Source organism: Halyomorpha halys, unplaced genomic scaffold (assembly GCF_000696795.3).
Source record: "Halyomorpha halys isolate HHAL.00 unplaced genomic scaffold, Hhal_1.1 Scaffold6.1, whole genome shotgun sequence".
Classification (NCBI taxonomy): domain Eukaryota; kingdom Metazoa; phylum Arthropoda; class Insecta; order Hemiptera; family Pentatomidae; genus Halyomorpha; species Halyomorpha halys.
In genome coordinates, this window is record NW_027111275.1 from 1,624,343 (window position 1) to 1,642,280 (window position 17,938).

The 17,938-nt window shown below is 33.4% G+C and overlaps 2 protein-coding genes across 6 annotated transcripts in view; one reads left to right on the forward strand and one right to left on the reverse strand.

Moving 5' to 3' along the window:
• Positions 1–7,978, reverse strand: part of LOC106692811 (putative ankyrin repeat protein RF_0381) — an 11,726-nt gene extending 3,748 nt beyond the window's left edge. Inside the window, exons 1-5 of one of the 4 annotated variants that reach the window (XM_014439006.2) lie at positions 7,919–7,978; positions 4,820–4,915; positions 1,519–2,277; positions 1,339–1,434; positions 1,171–1,269 (exon numbers count right to left, since the gene is read on the reverse strand). In XM_014439006.2, the coding sequence (XP_014294492.1) occupies positions 1,171–1,269; positions 1,339–1,434; positions 1,519–2,277; positions 4,820–4,885 (1,020 nt within the window). In that variant the 5' untranslated portion in view covers positions 4,886–4,915; positions 7,919–7,978. Of the gene's footprint in view, positions 1–1,170; positions 1,270–1,338; positions 1,435–1,518; positions 2,278–4,819; positions 4,916–6,935; positions 7,099–7,918 lie in introns of those variants that run through there. The other 3 variants (XM_024363448.2, XM_014438995.2, XM_014439019.2) reach the window with 3 other exon arrangements.
• The window catches only part of LOC106692831 (transcriptional repressor scratch 2-like), a 253,511-nt gene that overhangs the window by 117,296 nt on the left and 118,277 nt on the right, over positions 1–17,938 (forward strand). The window lies entirely within an intron of this gene.

Sequence of the window (17,938 nt, forward strand, 5' to 3'; positions counted from 1 at the left end):
GTACTATCAAGGAGAGCGATGGCGATTTGAAAAGTCAGCGTATAAGAGGATCTGAAATTTTTTTTATAATTTCTGTAAAACAATATATATTATTATTAAAATAACACTGTTACTATCTCTGAAGAACTAAATCCAAACTTATTGCTTGATAAATTGCACCAGTATAAAAATGGGGGATTTTTTCATGGATGATTTTGCACCCTTGGCGGGTCACATCTCGCTACAATTCTCAGTAGTGCTAGTTAGGTTGAATGAATTTCATAGAAATTGTAAAAACTGGATTTCGTCATGGCCATGGAATTTTGTCAACAATGGAAACACGAAAAAAATATTTTTAATTTCATATTATGCGATTTGGTTACTCTCCATTACCTTCAATGACATGTTTGATTTTTTTTTTAATCTTCGGCTTTCCAGTGGTATAATATACGGCCTTACTACAATTCTTATTACCGAAAATTTGTTTTTAAACTAGGAAAATATCGTTGCAGCAACAACTTATTAGGAAACAAAATTAAAATTTTATAACAATTTTGACCTTATTCTCTATCTTACAAGAGCTTCCTCATTAAATTTATTTTTTTGTTAAACATTTTTGGAATATTGACATCTCTAAATAACGTTTATAAGTATTTTTATTTAATTATATAATTTATATTTATCCATTTGTGTTATTACTGATAATGAAGACATGATTAATTAGATCCAAATAAGTAAAATTAAACATATTTCAGATGAATTATTATTGGAACCTACAGTGCATATAAGAATACATGGCGCTTCTACCACCACTTTAATCCCCACTAGATGTTATAGCCTAAAAACATCTTTCCACCATTGGAAATTTTATAAACTATTTCGATTCTTCAATAAAATGTTTTTACAGCAAGCCAATTTATTTATTTATTTCAATTTAGAGATAGAAGAAAATAACTCTTTAAAAGGTTAGTAGAAAAATTTGGTTCATGAGCATGATGCACATCCTGTTGATATCTTTTTTTATAGATATTTTACTTACTCATTTAGTTATTGCAGTTTTGATTCTCCATGGGTCTTAGAGGAAAAATCTACGTTAGGTTAGAGCAATAGTTTCTATTAAGAGCTTTTTATAAAAAGTGTTGGCATTTATGTACATGAAAAATATTAAAAAATTAAAAATCAAATATTCACCTTTTCAGGCTCCAGTTCTAAGTGTGAAAAGGATCTGGTCAACGATTTGTCTCTCTGAGGTAGATTTGAAGATCTGTTGGTTCCGGTAGAAAAATTAATCTGAAAAAGATTATAACTTTAGAACAAGTAAAGAATTTATGATTTCCTATCTTTACTTAAGTTACATACTCTTTTTGATCCCCTTGATAAACGATTGATATTATCTAATCTCATTTTACGGTACATACAGGCTTCCTTTCTGCTAATTATGAACTTATCATTGGCCTAGAATTTTAAATTCAGTTGTTAGAATGAAACGAACATAAATAGATTCCATTTAATAAAATAAAGAGTAAGAAATCAACGTACCGTTTCAGAATCCACTGTTCCTGCAGGATTTGCTCCTTTACTTAAGAGTAGTCTAACAAATTCCGTTTTTCCAATACGGGCAGCCGTGTAAAGTGGAGTACAACCGCAATGGTCTTGGGCCTCCAAGTCCGCTCCGTGTTCCAGGAGGAAACAAGCTTTTTCAAGATTGAAAGACTCGGCTGCATCGTGCAATGGAGTTCTGCCCAAATTATCTTTTCCATTTATGTCAAGTTTGTTTTGGACCAACCATTCCAACAATGGCAGTTTATTAGCAATATGTAGGAAATTTTTACCCCGTTTATCTTTATGTTTTAAATTAGCACCTCGTTCGAAAAGAATTATTGCTGTTTCAATGTGTCCTCTGGAAATCGATCTACTTAGTGGAGTTTCCATCATAGAATTCTCAGAATTAACATCAACGCCGTTGTTGATCAGCCAAACCAAACTATTACGATGACATCCCTCAGCGGCAATGTGAAGTGGAGTCCAATTAAAGTCATTTTTGACAGACAAATCAAAGCCACGTCCTCTGTAGAGTTCCAAAACTTCAATATTGTCCGCCTTGACAGCCCAATGCATTCCACTATTTCCATGGCAACCATCTTTTTCTTCTGGGTTCGCACCTGACTTCAAAAGATCCAGAACGGTTTCGATATTTCCATTCAAAACAGCGATGTTCAACGGTTTTTGTGGTTTTGGTTGAGCAGTATATTTGTCTTTATCTGAAATAGATTGAATGGAAATCCGTTCGCGACGTCCCTAAAAGAAAAGAAAGTACTATTTATTAAAGAAATATTTTAATAAAAAAGAAATAAGCATTCAACACTGGCAAGTTTATTTTTTTTTTATTTATTTATTGATATTTACAACTATATAAAAAATACAACAAGTAAATTTGATCATAATGACATAATGATATGATACAGCATGTAGAGAAACTACCCAGTAGTAGAACTCTAAAAACAGTTTACAATATAAGGTCACGAGGCCATCTTCTTTTCATGCGCCTCGGAGGATTGCCAGGAATGGAAGAGGAAGCAAGGTTAGAAACTAGTGGGTTTACTGGCAAGTTAGGGGATTTTTATTGATTTATGTTTATAACACTTTGCTATTTTAATAGCAATGAAAGCATCCAATATCATGAAAAAAAAAATGAAAATCTTTACAACTAATGAAGAGCCAGGAACGTTTCTTGAACAACGATTGAGTGCAAGAATGTGATTTGTTCATGATCACACTCAACCAAAAAAATTATTCTCTACTTAAGGGAATCACTTTATAGAGGCTGGGTTGACCCCAGAAGCTTCCCGAAACAGCTTGATTCGAACCCAGGTCCTTGTAATAAGTAACATTCGCTATTTTCTCCTCATAACATGATAATTCCATCATCAGATATATTTAAAAAAATAATAAAGAAGAAGAAATGTTTGACATTTATTGTGATATGGCTTAATATAAAAAGTCTTTAAAAGCATCTAATATTATTTAAAAAACAGCTCGAAAATATTAAATTTTCGTTTAAATATATAAATTTTATTTTTCTTTACAAGTCCGATGTTTCGGCCATCATTTTCAAAAAAACTTTATGCAGGCTGTTCTGCCCAGGTCATAAATTTCAGTCCAAAAATTACCCTATTTTTTCAATTCTTCACATTAAAAGAAATTCTTAAAAATTAAAACTTTTAATCACAGTCGACCTTCTCTATTATAATTTATAATTGAGAAGGTTGACTGTCATTAAAAGTGTAAAGATTAAATATAAATTACATTTTGGGTTAGGGGGTGGAAAGTTGATATGAACAAGAAGACGGTGCATGTGGAGTTCAAACTAAATCATAGATTTTGTTCTCAGATATACTTTAATAAAATCAACATGGAGTCGCATTAAAATCTATCCATGGAGAAATATAATATTTAGTTTTTCTAATTAATTAAGTCTTTGAGATGCTGAATTTATATTAAAAAGAAAAGAACTGATCGGGATGTTTACATATCATTCAAAATATTGAAGGTTAATAGAAAAAAATAAAATCTTCTATATTGTCCTCTCCTAAATAATAACGGAAAATGTAACTGATGTATATGTTAGTTATGGCTTCAGTTACGTTTGTCATGATGGAATAAAAACACTGGCGATAAGCGATAGACGAATAGGCTTGGTTTTGTGAAGGTTCAGGTCCTGTGTCTTTACTGTTTGTATCGCAATATCATCATATAGGAGTTCACCATCGTTAATGTTTTGTTTTGCTAAATTATGGTGTCTTACCTCAATGGGCGGTGATTAATACTACAAGCGTGGATATAGTGCAGTGCGTAACAGCTTTTCTTCAGTCCGTCCTGGAAAGGAGAGTGGTGGTAGGGGTCATCTTCATACTTTTGGGTAAAGTGAGACGGCGGCCGAAAAGGAGATATCGGATAACCTTGTGTTCTGCCTTTTTTTTATATCCTTCTATGGTATATTAATATAAATTTAGTTAATAAGGTTAAGCCTTTAAGTTAAGGTCAAGTCAACCTATAAGTTTTGCTTGTTTTATCAATTGATAAGAATTCTTTTTATTTCCTTTTCATTCTGTCTACATATATTTCGTTATTATTAAACTTAAGTTCATATGGTTCTGGTGTTCTTTCTTATGCATATAAACTGCTTTCAACTTGTTAATTTACTTCTGTTTTTCACTTAATTACAATAATTCCGCAGGTGGGTAGATCACCCTTAGGTATGCTGTTATCTACATGTAAAAGTATTCGCCAGTGGTCATAGTTCGATAATTATTTAGATAGAGTATACTTTAGTTATATTGTGGAGTCATCGTTTCGGGATTTTCGTTATTTCCAAGGAAAAAATAACATGGCGCCTAAGGAGCGATTTATTCTTTATTATTATTTTTCCTTTTGCGATTTTTTTAATTTAATTTTAACTCACTCCCTTCTCCGCTAAGCATGGGCAAGTATAAACGATGAGTATACAACTAAAGGTAAATCAAAATTTACGGTTATACTTCCTACGCTTTCTAAGATGGTAAAACATTTTATTTAATATATTTGCTTAGATTTTTCTTAATAATAAAATTAAATCGCATAAACAATACTAAATATATGAAAAAAAAAATTATATTCATTGTGTTAGACGCCAAGGGTGAAATAGATTTGATTGCTGGTTTTATTTGGTCGTACTGGTAGAAGTTTTATTAACTTTGGCAGAAACGTTAGCCTGAAAATTTGATGCTAAAACATAAAATAAAGCTAACACCGATAGATAAGATAATGTCATAATCCCATAACTTGTAAAAAATCAACATACTCTTTTGGACTTCATCTTGGATCTTGCATCTCCTGGATGCACATTCTTACTGGTCATTCTGTCCATTTTATATTCACCTATATCAATATTTTAAACCTAAAAGTACAACAGGTAAAATAATTATAATTAAAATAAATATGAAAATCAAAATTTAATAACTAAAAATATTTAGACATAAGAAATAAATTGTAAGGATTCATAAAATTATTAGAAATTTGAAATCCCTATTTCGATCGCTATTAAATACATTGAATTTCCATCTTGTTCTTATGGTTGAGTCTATACCAGATTGGATTCAATATCAGAAAACTGAATGTTAAAATGAATGCGAACACTGAACCGTATGATTAGTTAATAATGATTCTCATTATGAAGAGAAGTATGTTATTTAAAATATTTGTTGATATTGACTATTGTTATTTCTGCATGATGAAGGTCTATCGAACAAAACTGATAGCGAAAAAACAGGGTAGTAAAAAACATAAATAGTTTGGAATAGAATAGTTCCATGGCAACCACATTAAAGAAACTGTATGGATATGCTGATTAAGATGCGACCATACTCATATACTTTTCTCAATTTTATAAACGTTTTATAGGCAATAAACAAGCTTCACTCACTCACTCACTCACTCACTGTTGGGCAATACAGTCCTTGTAGGACCTGAGCCTCTGTCACCATTCTTTCCCAGGCCTCGCGGTTTCCAGCGAGACTCCTCTAATTTTCAACTCCCATCCCTCTCAAATCATCCAGCCACCAGCTCCTGGGTCTGCCCCTTTTCCTTTTTCCTCCTGGTGCACCATTGAGCATCCTTTTAGGTAGCCTGCAGGGCTCCATCCTTTCCACATGTCCCAACCATCTTAGCCTGCTCTTCTTAATAGCACAGAGGATATCAGGCTCTCCATACAATTCCTATATTTCGTAATTACTTCTGATTCTCCACCTGTGCTCCCCTTTAACGGCTCCAAAGATCTTTCTTAGGACTCTTCTCTCCCAAACCAGTAGAGAACAGAGCTCTTCTATTTTCCTTAGTTAGAGTCCATGTCTCATTGCCATACATTACCACAGGCCAAATTATAGTTTTGTACAACAAAAGGTTTGCTTTCCTGGAAAGACTTTTGTATCGGAGAGCTGGTTCCTGCTACCATTCCTAAATTATTGTTCTCCGTCACAACTCCTCCCAGGTACTTGAAAGTACTGCAGCTGTGAAACATGTTTTCCCCCACATCCACAATATCTCTTCTCTCCCCGGTCTGTCTAGAGGTTTTCATATATTTCGTCGTTTCACTATTTATAATAAGTCCTAAATCCTGTGCTGCTCTCTTGAATTCTTCTACAGCACCGGCCAGTGCTGTATATAAACAAGCCTAGATAATGAATTTCAGCTCATTTAATCATATGCATATATACAGGTACTATATAAAGGAGTGCAACATAAAAATATTAATTTTTATGTCTCATTCCATTGCGAAATTTCCAAAACAGATAATAGCAACTGCCTTATACTATTCATTACTTAGCGACTGAACAAGCCACCTCATCACTTTATCATTACAAGTGCATCTCTCAATTGCTTACGTATGTGCAATATTGACATTGCCCTCGGATGATTCATGTTTTTTCGTTTAATAGCAACCTACCAAATGGAACAAACACGTTTTCCGCCATAATCTCAAACCTCACATTCAAACTTCATATAGATTCATAATTGTCCACGCTACACCAGTTGATTAAAAATCGAAAAAGAATCGAACGAAAAATCTTTAACTAAAGTTTTTCGTCAGTTACGTGATTTCGACTTTATAAATAACAATGTATTATCGACCATAGAACACTTTTGTGAAAAACTGTAATATATATATTTTATAAATTTATGTAATATTAATCGTGTTTGATAATTTATTGTTAATTGTTTTTCGTGATGTGCTGGGAAACAGTAACGAAAATTAATTTAATATGGCTTATGTTATTGAAAATCAGTCATCAGTCAGTCCTTAGTTATAGTAGTAAAGAGGCCTAAATAAATTATCTATTAAATTTTATTGGGCTAGTGAAGTAAAAGTTTTTATAATAATTTTTCACTATTTGATTACAAAATTTTGCATAAATACGTACTTACTATCGGGAAGATTGTGGTCCTCATACAAATTAAAATATTTCTTCAATAAATCTCAAAGAACTGGAGCTTCAAAAAAAATCTATGAACTTTCATACCTTAAGAAAGCTAACTTTAAAACACAGAAGAGTATAACAGATAATGGATAGGGAGCGACTATTGAGACAAGCTGATATGATATCTATCCATAGGTATTTATATTTCAAGTGGGACTATAAAAAAAACTGATACTTAAAAGTTCTATTATTTTTTCATTCATTATTTAATTACGTGTTTAGATTATTTATGAGTCATTATCTAGTGTCCTTGAAGAACAGTGTTCCGCTCTTGACTCATACAAAAATAGAGCTCATAAAGAATAATCCACTTTTTGACTGTCAACAGTGACAAAAGACGTCATTAAAGAATTTGATTCTAGAAGTCGGAAAATCCAATATATACAATGGCTAGAGAATGATTATTCAAAAACTCACGTCTATCGTATAAGTAAACAACATCACGTGAATTGTATCCATAAACCAACGAACGACCCACATGTAGTGAAGAATTTCTAGCCTCAATGTTCATCTATTAAAATGTAAGTTTTTAATCACATAATAGAAAGATCCTATACCATATGGCGTGGCCCTCATATACCACAAAGACGAGACATGATGGAAGTATATATTATAGGGCAGGGTCATCAGACCAGCGCCCGATCTGTGAGTTGCCTCCAATTGGCTGACTGGCCTCACCCGGGAGAAGGCCAAACGTGGTCCTCCGGAAAATCAGTCATCCCCCACCTCTGGAAGTCACCTTCTGACTGCGTTCGACGTTTTTAAACTTTTATTACCTATAGCAAGGATCATAGCCCACACCGCTACCCTATAGAAGGAATCCTCCTGCTTAATTTTTTTTTTTTTTAAAAGACTGATCAATTCCCACATAGAACTAATTAATTGTTATTTTCAAAAACTTATTGGCTTATGAAAAATCTCCTTACCAGTTTAGTTCCATCAGCATAGTCTATGGAATCACATCCTGTTATTGAAACAGGAAGTATACACGCTGACTGTAGGTGTTAGAGTGAAAAATGCAGACATTGAAGATAGCACTCAGCCTTTACTATGATAAAAAAATGAAGAAGAGGAGGGAGGAACGGCTCTTGACCTGATTTCCCAAAAGGCTTTGATTCCGCTTCCCGAGGGATCCTTTCCTCCTCTGAGAGATTTCATACTTGAATTATAAAGCCCAAGACGTTAGAGCCGGTTCTGCCCTAGCAGTCTCTGGGGTTCCCAAACCTGCCGGCTATCTCACCCAGTCTACTCCCTACTTAATATGGTTTCCATCTCGTATAAGTTCGGATCAGCTTATTTCGCAGCCATCAAATACGTCATATTATCCTGATCCTTAATATAATGTGACCTTCAATTTTCTACAGAAATATTAAAAGCATTGCAATTTTTTAGTTTTTTACAAATAGATGAATTTTTTTTAGTGTCAACCTATACTAAAATAAGTACGATTAAATTTCCAACATTTTTTTTTTTTGGTCCTAGGCATCATTTAGCAGCTACTACTCTTAGCTACGGACTGTTAATGTCCTTCACTCAAATGAGGACTAGAAAGGGATCTCGATGGAAAGTTTTAAAAAATTTCATTTTTATATTTTTTACGGTCCTCATTACGTTAAACTTTATGACCGCGAAGTATATGAAAACAAAATTTTATTTTATTATAATTAAATAATTAAGTTTAATTAAAAAAATCTAATATACATTTCACACTAAATTAAACAAGAATAAATTCACTATATTTTCGATTCCAAACGTTTTTTGTTCAGCTACTACATTTTGAATGGAACTACATTTAACTGGAATACATTCGATTTGCTCTAAATTCAAAATATGAGATTAAAAAAAGATATTAGAATCTAAAATGAAAGTAATTTACTGTTCTTTAATTAAGCAGAAAAGGAATATTACACTTTTGTTTTCGAATGAGATATTTTTGGATTTACAAGCCAAAACAGAGGAGAAAACAAAATTTATTTTGCATATTTTTACTTTTAAAAAAAATAATAAAAAAAAGGTTGAGGCCAAAAAGTCAAAATTCGTAATCATAAGGAAAAAAAACAAACATAATTTAGCTAATATTTGGAATTCATCTAAAACGTAGCACCGAGATTCTTGTCTCTGGCTGACTGAAATAACATTTGTTTTTAGCATATTTTTTCTGATTTTATTACTAAATTTAAAAAAAAAATATATTTATTGAAATTTACAATGGTTAATGATAACACATTCAGTAAATTTGATCTCAGTTATAATTGAGTGGTACAGGCATTTAGAGAGCTACCCTACACTAATGATGTTTTTACACCAGCAGGTCTCGTAGCCATCTTCTTTTTAGGTACCTCGGAGGATTGTCAGAAATAGAAGAGGATCCAAGGTTAGAAACTAGTGGGTTTGGGTGATTAGAGAGTTCATAATGGAAGGAATGATATCTGGTTCGTTCTAGATCGGTTACATAGGGAACATTAAGGTCTTTATGTACGATTTTATTTGTGACAAAGTAAGGTGCATTAAGGATTTTGGATTGTCTTTTGTGGTTAGTTGGAAGTTTAGACCATTTGTCTAGCAAGTGCTGTAACAGTCGAAATCGATGTTCAGTTTCCTGTCTTTTCAGACTAGTGTGTTAGACGATAATTCTATGTTAGACGTTTGTCCAGATGTAGTCCAAGTTAGCGGATCTGTTCGACAGGGGTAAGAGCAACATTATTAAAGGAAACTGTAGGACAGTCGATAGGTTTACGATGAAGGGTAAAGGTGATTGAATGGGATATATTGAAAATTTATTTTAATCCTAATTAATTTCAATACCTTGATGAACACCAGCGGTCTGAGAATCGAGGGATAAATAGGAAAAATGTTTTTTAATTTTTTTTTTTTCATTTAATGGTAATTTTTAAACAAATAAAATATTCTCAGAGCAATAACAAACCAAACGATAAATCATTTTGTCCATTTAGCTGATGCGGATGAAACACTGTGTGACGGTCAAAGTGATTAAAGGAATAGTAAAAATTAACTGTCAACTTTACCACGCTTTGACATTTCGATACGCCGGGACGGATATTTATTTATATAATTAGCCATGCTAATTTTAGGTCCCCTAATATGCATAATTGGATGTTTGGTTTGTTCTGTGATGTAGTTAAATTAATTATTTTTGGCGGATGCTAACGAATCGCTGAAATATGATAAAATAAAATACATATAAATTAATTGACTAAATTTATTATTTTTAAGAATTAGTATTGTGAGAGATTTTGTTTTTGTAAAAAGAAAAAAATTATATATAATATTTCTGATAGTTGTAGTGGTTATGTCGGTAATACATATCAAAATATTTTACTTTTACCATAACTACTAAACTTCGGTCATTTTCAGATAATTCAGAATAAAATTCATTTATTCCAAAACATTTAAATTTTGAGATTTAGAACGCCAATTTGAATTTATTGAGTTATATATATTTTTTACCTCTTTCATCGGATTTTAACAAAATTCCAACATTTAGAATGCAATTGAACAATAGAGCAGAGCTAAAAGCAAGTTTTATTTTAATAATGTAACAATTAGATTCTTTTCAAAACAATCAACAAAACCGCTAATAAGTACATAGGTTAGTATAGCATTATTGTTTTTAACTCATTGTTAAAAACAGAAGCCAACGTCTAAAGGACTTTCTGAAGCGCTGTAAATGCCATATTCTGCTTGTATTGGTGATCGTAACTGAAAGATTGAATTAAACAATAGAAAAAGACACAAATACACATACACACACACACACCTGTGCACGCATCCCAAACCTGGCCACACTAAAATCCCTGACCAAAGGCAATGAGTTCTGTCAATGAGGAAAGCCACCTCAGGTCAGGTTCAAGAGAGTTGCCGCCCCACAAGGACCACAAGGCCAATGAACTGCCCAACCCCTCTTAAGAACCCCTCCCCCTCCCCCACGATAAGTAAAAGAGAGTGGGAGCATAAATAGACCAAAGAGAAACTGAAGATCGGAAGTGAGGAGGAATGAGAAGTAGAGAGGAGAAAAAGAGTAAAAAGAGGGTGACTTTATAATTAAGATTCGTTGCATGCCACCTCATAATAATAGCATAGTAAATTGATAAATATGACACTGTTGGAGAAGAACTCCAATGATTAATTATGAATATTCATATCTAGCATACCATGGCAAGGGGGTCTATGGTATCTAAAGCTTGAGTTAAATAGATTGCATACATTTGTAGTTGGTTCCCATCAGGAACCGATAGAGATACACAATATAAATACCTAGATATATAAATATAAATACATCAATATATAAATAAATTCAATATAAATGTGTACGGTCAGCCCTTGTCGGGCTTAAAACTCCCGAGACTCCCAACTCATAGCAATATATTTATACAATTGTGTGTGAGGGTTTATATATATGCAATTCTGAAGAAAGTAGACATTAGACGATTGCTAAAACAATAGTTTATTATAAATAAAAGGTTACAGAGCTATGACAGAAGTACTAAATAAAATACATCAATGTAGAAACACTATTCGAATAGAATAAAAGTCCCTTTCCACAGTTTTTAGTTTATCTAATAGTGAACTATTACATCTGATTGAAAGAATTTTAAAAAAGTTATTAACATAAACTAAAGCTCATCATTTGAAAACAAAAACAAAACATTTTATGAAACCTCCTCCTATTAGTTCATCTGGATACTGCTAGGAGTACAGCTAGGGCTGCTCCAGTATAGCAGCATAACAGTTATTCAAATTATGAATATAATTTACACCACCCTTCGTCGATGACTCTTTTTCTACTGGAAAAGAGTATGGAACTAGATTAGAGCTATGGAAGAAATTTGCTGCCCTATGTTTTTCATCACACTCTATTTCATATATGGATGATGAAACTCTTCTTTTTACAATAAATGGTCCTTTCCAAACTTCTTCTAGTTTATTTCTATTTAATCTATTGCCGTTTAAACATATACTAAATCACCTTCTTGAAACTCATATTCTTTCCTAGTTTGATCTACCAGCTTCTTATTCTGTTCAAAACTTATTCTAGAATTTTCAAGAGCTTTCTGACGATCTGCACTCAAACCATTGTGCTCTTTTAATTCTGCAGGAACTATTTTGGATGTTATTCCATATAAGAAATAAGCAGGTGAAAATTTAGTCGTTCCATGAGATATATTGTTGTATTCCTTGATACAAGACTCTGCAACAGTAGCCAAGGTACTTCGCTGTCAGTCTCAATCATTCGACAACGTATTCTGATGACTAAAGTTTGGTTCCGTTCATTTAAGCCATTAGATTGTGGATTGTCAGCCGTTGTATAGAGAAGATCAATTTTCTTGTCCAGATATTTTCTGTAATTCCTTGAATTAAAAGCACCATATTGAACTACTAGCAATATTTTTATGTTGTTTTGTTCTGCCACTGGGTTGATCAGTTTGATGAAATCAGTAGCAATTTGGCCACTAGAAGTTCGGATCCATGCATATTTAGAAAAATGATCATCCAGTAAATGCATGAATGCATTTCTTTATAGATTTACTCCCAGCAAAACCACCAATTGTGTCCATGGAAATGATATGATAAGGATATTCTGCTGAGCCCAACTTAGATAGTAATCCTATCGCTCTTCCAGTTCTAGATTTATTTTTAACACATACTTCACAAGCTTAACAAAATTGATTAATAAGTATGTCCATGTTTTTAAAATAGTAGAAGGGTCTTAATTTGTCAGCTATCTGGCTGGTACCAATATGCCCATAGAATTGATGAATTTTTTTATCAAGTTGAGTCGTAATCCCTCTGACACATAGATTCGCTTCCTGTTGTTCAGCATCTTGAAGCTAATCTTGTCATCTTTAAACACCTTTTTTAAAGCTTCAATCTGATCTTTAATTGTTGCCTGATCATTTATTGTGTTATCTAGTTGAATCATATTAATCACCTTCAAAGCAGTCTAGAACTGGGTTTCTGGATAAAGCATCAGCTTTTATGTTGTCCTTGCCTTCCTTATATATGATTTTGAAGTTGTACTGAGACAGATACATCATGACACCCAATGCTTCATCTGTTCGTGATTTACATTTTAAATTGACAAGTGGCTTATGGTCCGATGTCACGATGTTGCCAATACACAATTACTTCTTTTATTGCTAGACATTCTAAATACATTATCTCTTTCTTCATTTGACCAGGTGTCAATTTCTTAGAAAAATAACCAACAGGATGCAGGATACCATTTGATTGTGGTTACTTCAGAACTGCACCTAGATCTGAATGGCTAGCATCAACTTCAATAACTATATCTTTATCATGATCATAAATTGCTAAGACTGGTGCTGTACATAGATATCTTTTTGTCTTGAAAACAAGATTCACATTCATCCGACTATATAAATTTCTCATTTATTTCCAATAAATTATGTAATGGAGCTAATCACTCATTACAATGATTTATAAATTTTTGGTAAAAGTTTATCTTAACCAAAATTTGGCAAAACATTTTTCATGTTGTAGGACAGTGAAATTCTTTGATTGCAACCAAGGTATCTTCAATCGGACGAACCTTGTCATATTCTATTGTGTGGCCTAAGTATTGCACGTACAGCATAACAAAATCACATTTCACTTGATTTAGTTTTAGTCCTTGATTCTTAACTGCTTCAAAGATTAAGCATAAGTGTTTCAAATGTCCTACAAAAGATTTTAAGAAAATCATCAATATAATTTATGCAAAATCTATTCAAATTATGTTTACGCAAAATACCTGCCAAAATTCATTGAAAGATAGCTGGAGAGTTTTAAAACTAAATGGTAGGACTTTCCATTGCCAGTGACTTTTTTGAATTATGAATGCCATCTTTTTCCTGTCTTTCATTCGAAGAGGTATAGACCAAAAAGCCGAGTTGATATCCAATGCAGTAAACCAACAGCAGTCACCAACATTCACTACTAGACTGTCGATTCCAGGAAATGGTTGGGGTTCCAGTACTACTAACTTGTTTAGTTCTTGAAAATCGACAGATAGCCATGTTCTTTTTCCATCCTGTTTTTTGAATGCCAAAGTAATAGGTAAAGAAAAAGGAGAGATAGATTCTTCAATCAAACCATTCTCTAATAATTTGGAAATTTGTGAATCTATCTCCTCTTGATCTGGATAAGAACATTTATATGGTTTTCGTGAAATATATCTGTCCTCCTTTAGTTTAATGTATGCTTCACCAACACCAACTATACCTACGTCAAACTTGTCAGTGGCAAATCATCTATCATCTTCACTAAACAATTTCATAATGTCTCGCTTTTTTTCTCATCCAAATGCTCTAAATTTATTTTGAATCCATTGTTGAACGTTTTCAATGCTGATATATACTCTCTAGTTTTAATTTCTAATGGACCTTTGTTAATAGTCACGTTGTTGACTTCAATTATGTTATCCTTTGTTTTCTGTATAATTTGTAAATTTTCATCTTGTATAAGTTTAAACTTCTTTATAGCATCTAATCCAAGCAATAAATCATAATTAAAATCACTGTTTTTAACAACAAATAGAATCAGCATATCTTCTACTTCTCCTATTTTTAAACAAAGACAAGCCCGGCTCTTGCGAAATTTCACACCGCTTAGTTTTCAAAATAATTCAGAATGCAATTTTGGTTTCAATAAACAAACAAGTTTTTCATTAACCAATGAACATGTGAAGCCATTATCATAAACAGCTGCTAGTTCAGTATTTCTGTCTCAGGACAGGATTAATGTACTGGATTAATGTAGTGGAATCCTGATTAATGTACACGGAGTGAGATTTTCCAGGCTGTTTAGTTTTTTGAGCTCTTTTCATTTTCCATGTAAATTCCTAAAAATTTAGTCTCAGGGACGTCATCCGTTTCTGTGAAATTAACTACATTTTTATGTTGCATCAGTTTATTTCTGCACACTGAAGTTGGATGAACACGGTTCTTAAAACCAAGTCCCTGGCATATGATGCATGGATATGGTTATGGTTATCGAAACCATCTAGTTTTTCTGTTTTTTTTTCTTCACTATATCTATTTGATATCAGAAAAATCAGATGTTAAAGAAATGTTGAAAAAGGTTCTTCAGCATGCAAAGGTAATGGGCCATCCAAAACAAGAAATGATTAGTGACAATGGTGGTGAAATGGATAACAATGAAATCATAGAGATTTTATGTGCAGCAGGAGTCACACAGAGGTTGACAGCCACTTACACACCCCAGCAAAATACCATTTGTGAAAGGGAATTTAGGACAACTGTCAAACTGGCAAGAACATTTAAATATTCCAACGAAGATTTAACTTTTCCAGAAGCTATGTGAGCAGAGTTTGTAGCAACTGCAATTTACATCCTAAACAGAACAGGAAAGTCGTCTGTAGAAGGTGTGAGCTCCTATGAGCTATGGATAGGCAAGAAACCTAGAATAAAGCACTTGAGAGTGATTGGTTCTGTATGCTACGTCCACAGTCCTAATCAGAGACGCAAGAAAATGGATAAGGATTTCATAAAAGAATACCTGATAGGCTACGACGGAGATGAGCGATTCTGTATATGGGTGAAAGAAGAGAACAAAGTCATTCTAGGTAGGGACGTTCTACTTCAAGAGAAATTGAGCAAATGTGAGTTTGTTAAGTTCCCAATAAAAGAAATTGACATTCAAGATTGTGAAAAAACAGAAGACCAAGAGGTGACTGATGAGACAAGAGGTTCTGAAAAAGAAGAAGAGTCTAAGTCTGAAGATGAATCAGTCGACGAATCAGAGAACTAACTCTCACCCTTTTCACACAATTTGAGAGACCGCTCAAAGCTATTAAAACCAGCACATCTGAGAGATTATGTGTTGTTTGGTGAAAAATTTATTCTTCAAGCCACAACACCAAACAGTTATAAAGAAGCTCTGAGTGGTAGTGATAAGAACAATTGGCAACAAGCTATAGACAGTGAAATGAAATCATTAAAAGAGAATCGCACATGGAAACTCACAAGTCTACCGAAAGGTTCTAGGGCCATCTCGTCTAAATGGGTTTATACAATCAAGTCTAACCCTGATGGTTCAGTAGACAAATATAAGGCCAGACTTCCAGTGAGAGGTTTCAGCCAGAAGTATGGTGTGGATTTTAATGAGACATTCAGTCCAGTAGCAAAACTTGGCACAATACGAGCAATGTTAAGCATTGCAGCTGCAGAAAATATCCATTTGATTCAGTTCGACGTGTCGACTGCATTTATAAATGGCCACCTAGATGAAGACATCTGGAACAACTTGAGGGCTACACAGATGGAACAAAAAAGGTCTGTAAACTGTTTAAAAGTTTATATGGTTTAAAGCAAGCTCCTCAATGTTGAAACAAAAGATTTAACACGTGTCTTAAAGCTTAAGGATTCAGAACAAGTGAAGCTGATCCTTGTTTGCACATTAAAGAGAACCAAAAAAACAAATTATTGGTAGCATTATTTGTTGATGATGGATTAGTAATGGCAAATAGCAAAAAGAAGAAGCATTTATCAAGAAGTTATTACAATGTTTTAGCTTTCAAGACTGTAAACCTGTGTCCACTCCCATGACAAAGTTAGATGAACACGATTCAGAACATGACAGGAACAGTAGTTGTATATAGAGAAGCTGTTGGAGTTTTGATGTACCTGATGGTATGACCCAAACCAGATCTTGCGTACAGCATTAGTGTTCTCTCAAGAACCCTGGACTGTCCTAGTAATCAGGATATTGTACGACTGAAGAGAGTATTTCGCTACTCTGGTTCATCCAGTTTGGGAATACAATACACGGCGAACGGGAGTCGTGAACTCAGCTCTTACAGCAATGCAGACTTTGGTGGATGCAACAAAACAGGACACTCAACTTCTGGAGTCGTTGTGACGTATGCAGGAGGGGGAGTGTCATGGCTGAGTCAGCATCAACAAATAACAGCAACTTCGACAACTGAGGCGGAGCTAGTTGCAGCAAATGAAGCAGTAAAAGAAATTATCTGGCTGTCTAGACTATTTGAAGACATGGGCTGTCCCCAACAAGTGCCAACGCTTCAAATTGACAACCAAGAAACAATTCGTCTGTGCCACAATCCCAAGAACCATCGCCACACGAAGCATATACAAGTAAAATTCTTTTTCATAAGAGAAAAAAATTTGTATGGTGTTCTCAAAGTACAGTACATCTCCACAGAGGAACAGGTCGCAGATATTATGACGAAGGCACTACCAAGACTTAGGCATAAGTATATAATCAAGAAACTTGGACTGTTTTCATGCTTGTCAAATGAAATAAAAGATAGAAAAAGGGAAAGTATTGTAGTAGAGTAGTTTCCTATAGTTATTTAATTGTATTGGTACCACTGACATATGTAAGGTTACCTAGCTATAAGGTTGCATTGTTAACTTCTTGTTGACAGCAAAATATAGCCCTTGTTTATAAGTGTACATTTCCGTTAATGTTCCCACTTCTCTTTGCAAAATATAAAATTTTTGACCACTGCATGTTGCTGTTCTTCAAACCTTGTTTTTATCACAGAAGAATCACTGACTTTTTTTATTTCTCTCAAAAGATCATCTAAAGTCATAATCTCATCTATATTAAGCCTATCCTGAACATCTCATGGTAAACTATACACTATCTGATATATTCTAGACATTTCGGGCATATCTTTGTCTGCTTCCAAATGTAAACGTTCTTTGAGTACAAAATCAATCAATGGACCGAACATATACTGGTAATTGAACATTTTGTGGATTGCAGTCCAACTATTTTTTCTATAAGCCAATAAAAATGATCTTTACCAGACTTTCCAATCAAATAACGGTAACTTAATGAAATTTGAACTGTACCCTTCCTTTACATTACCCATTACCATCTATAAACAATTTTAAGGCTTCTACCCTAGTGGAAAAATCGAGTATTTTAAACCTCAA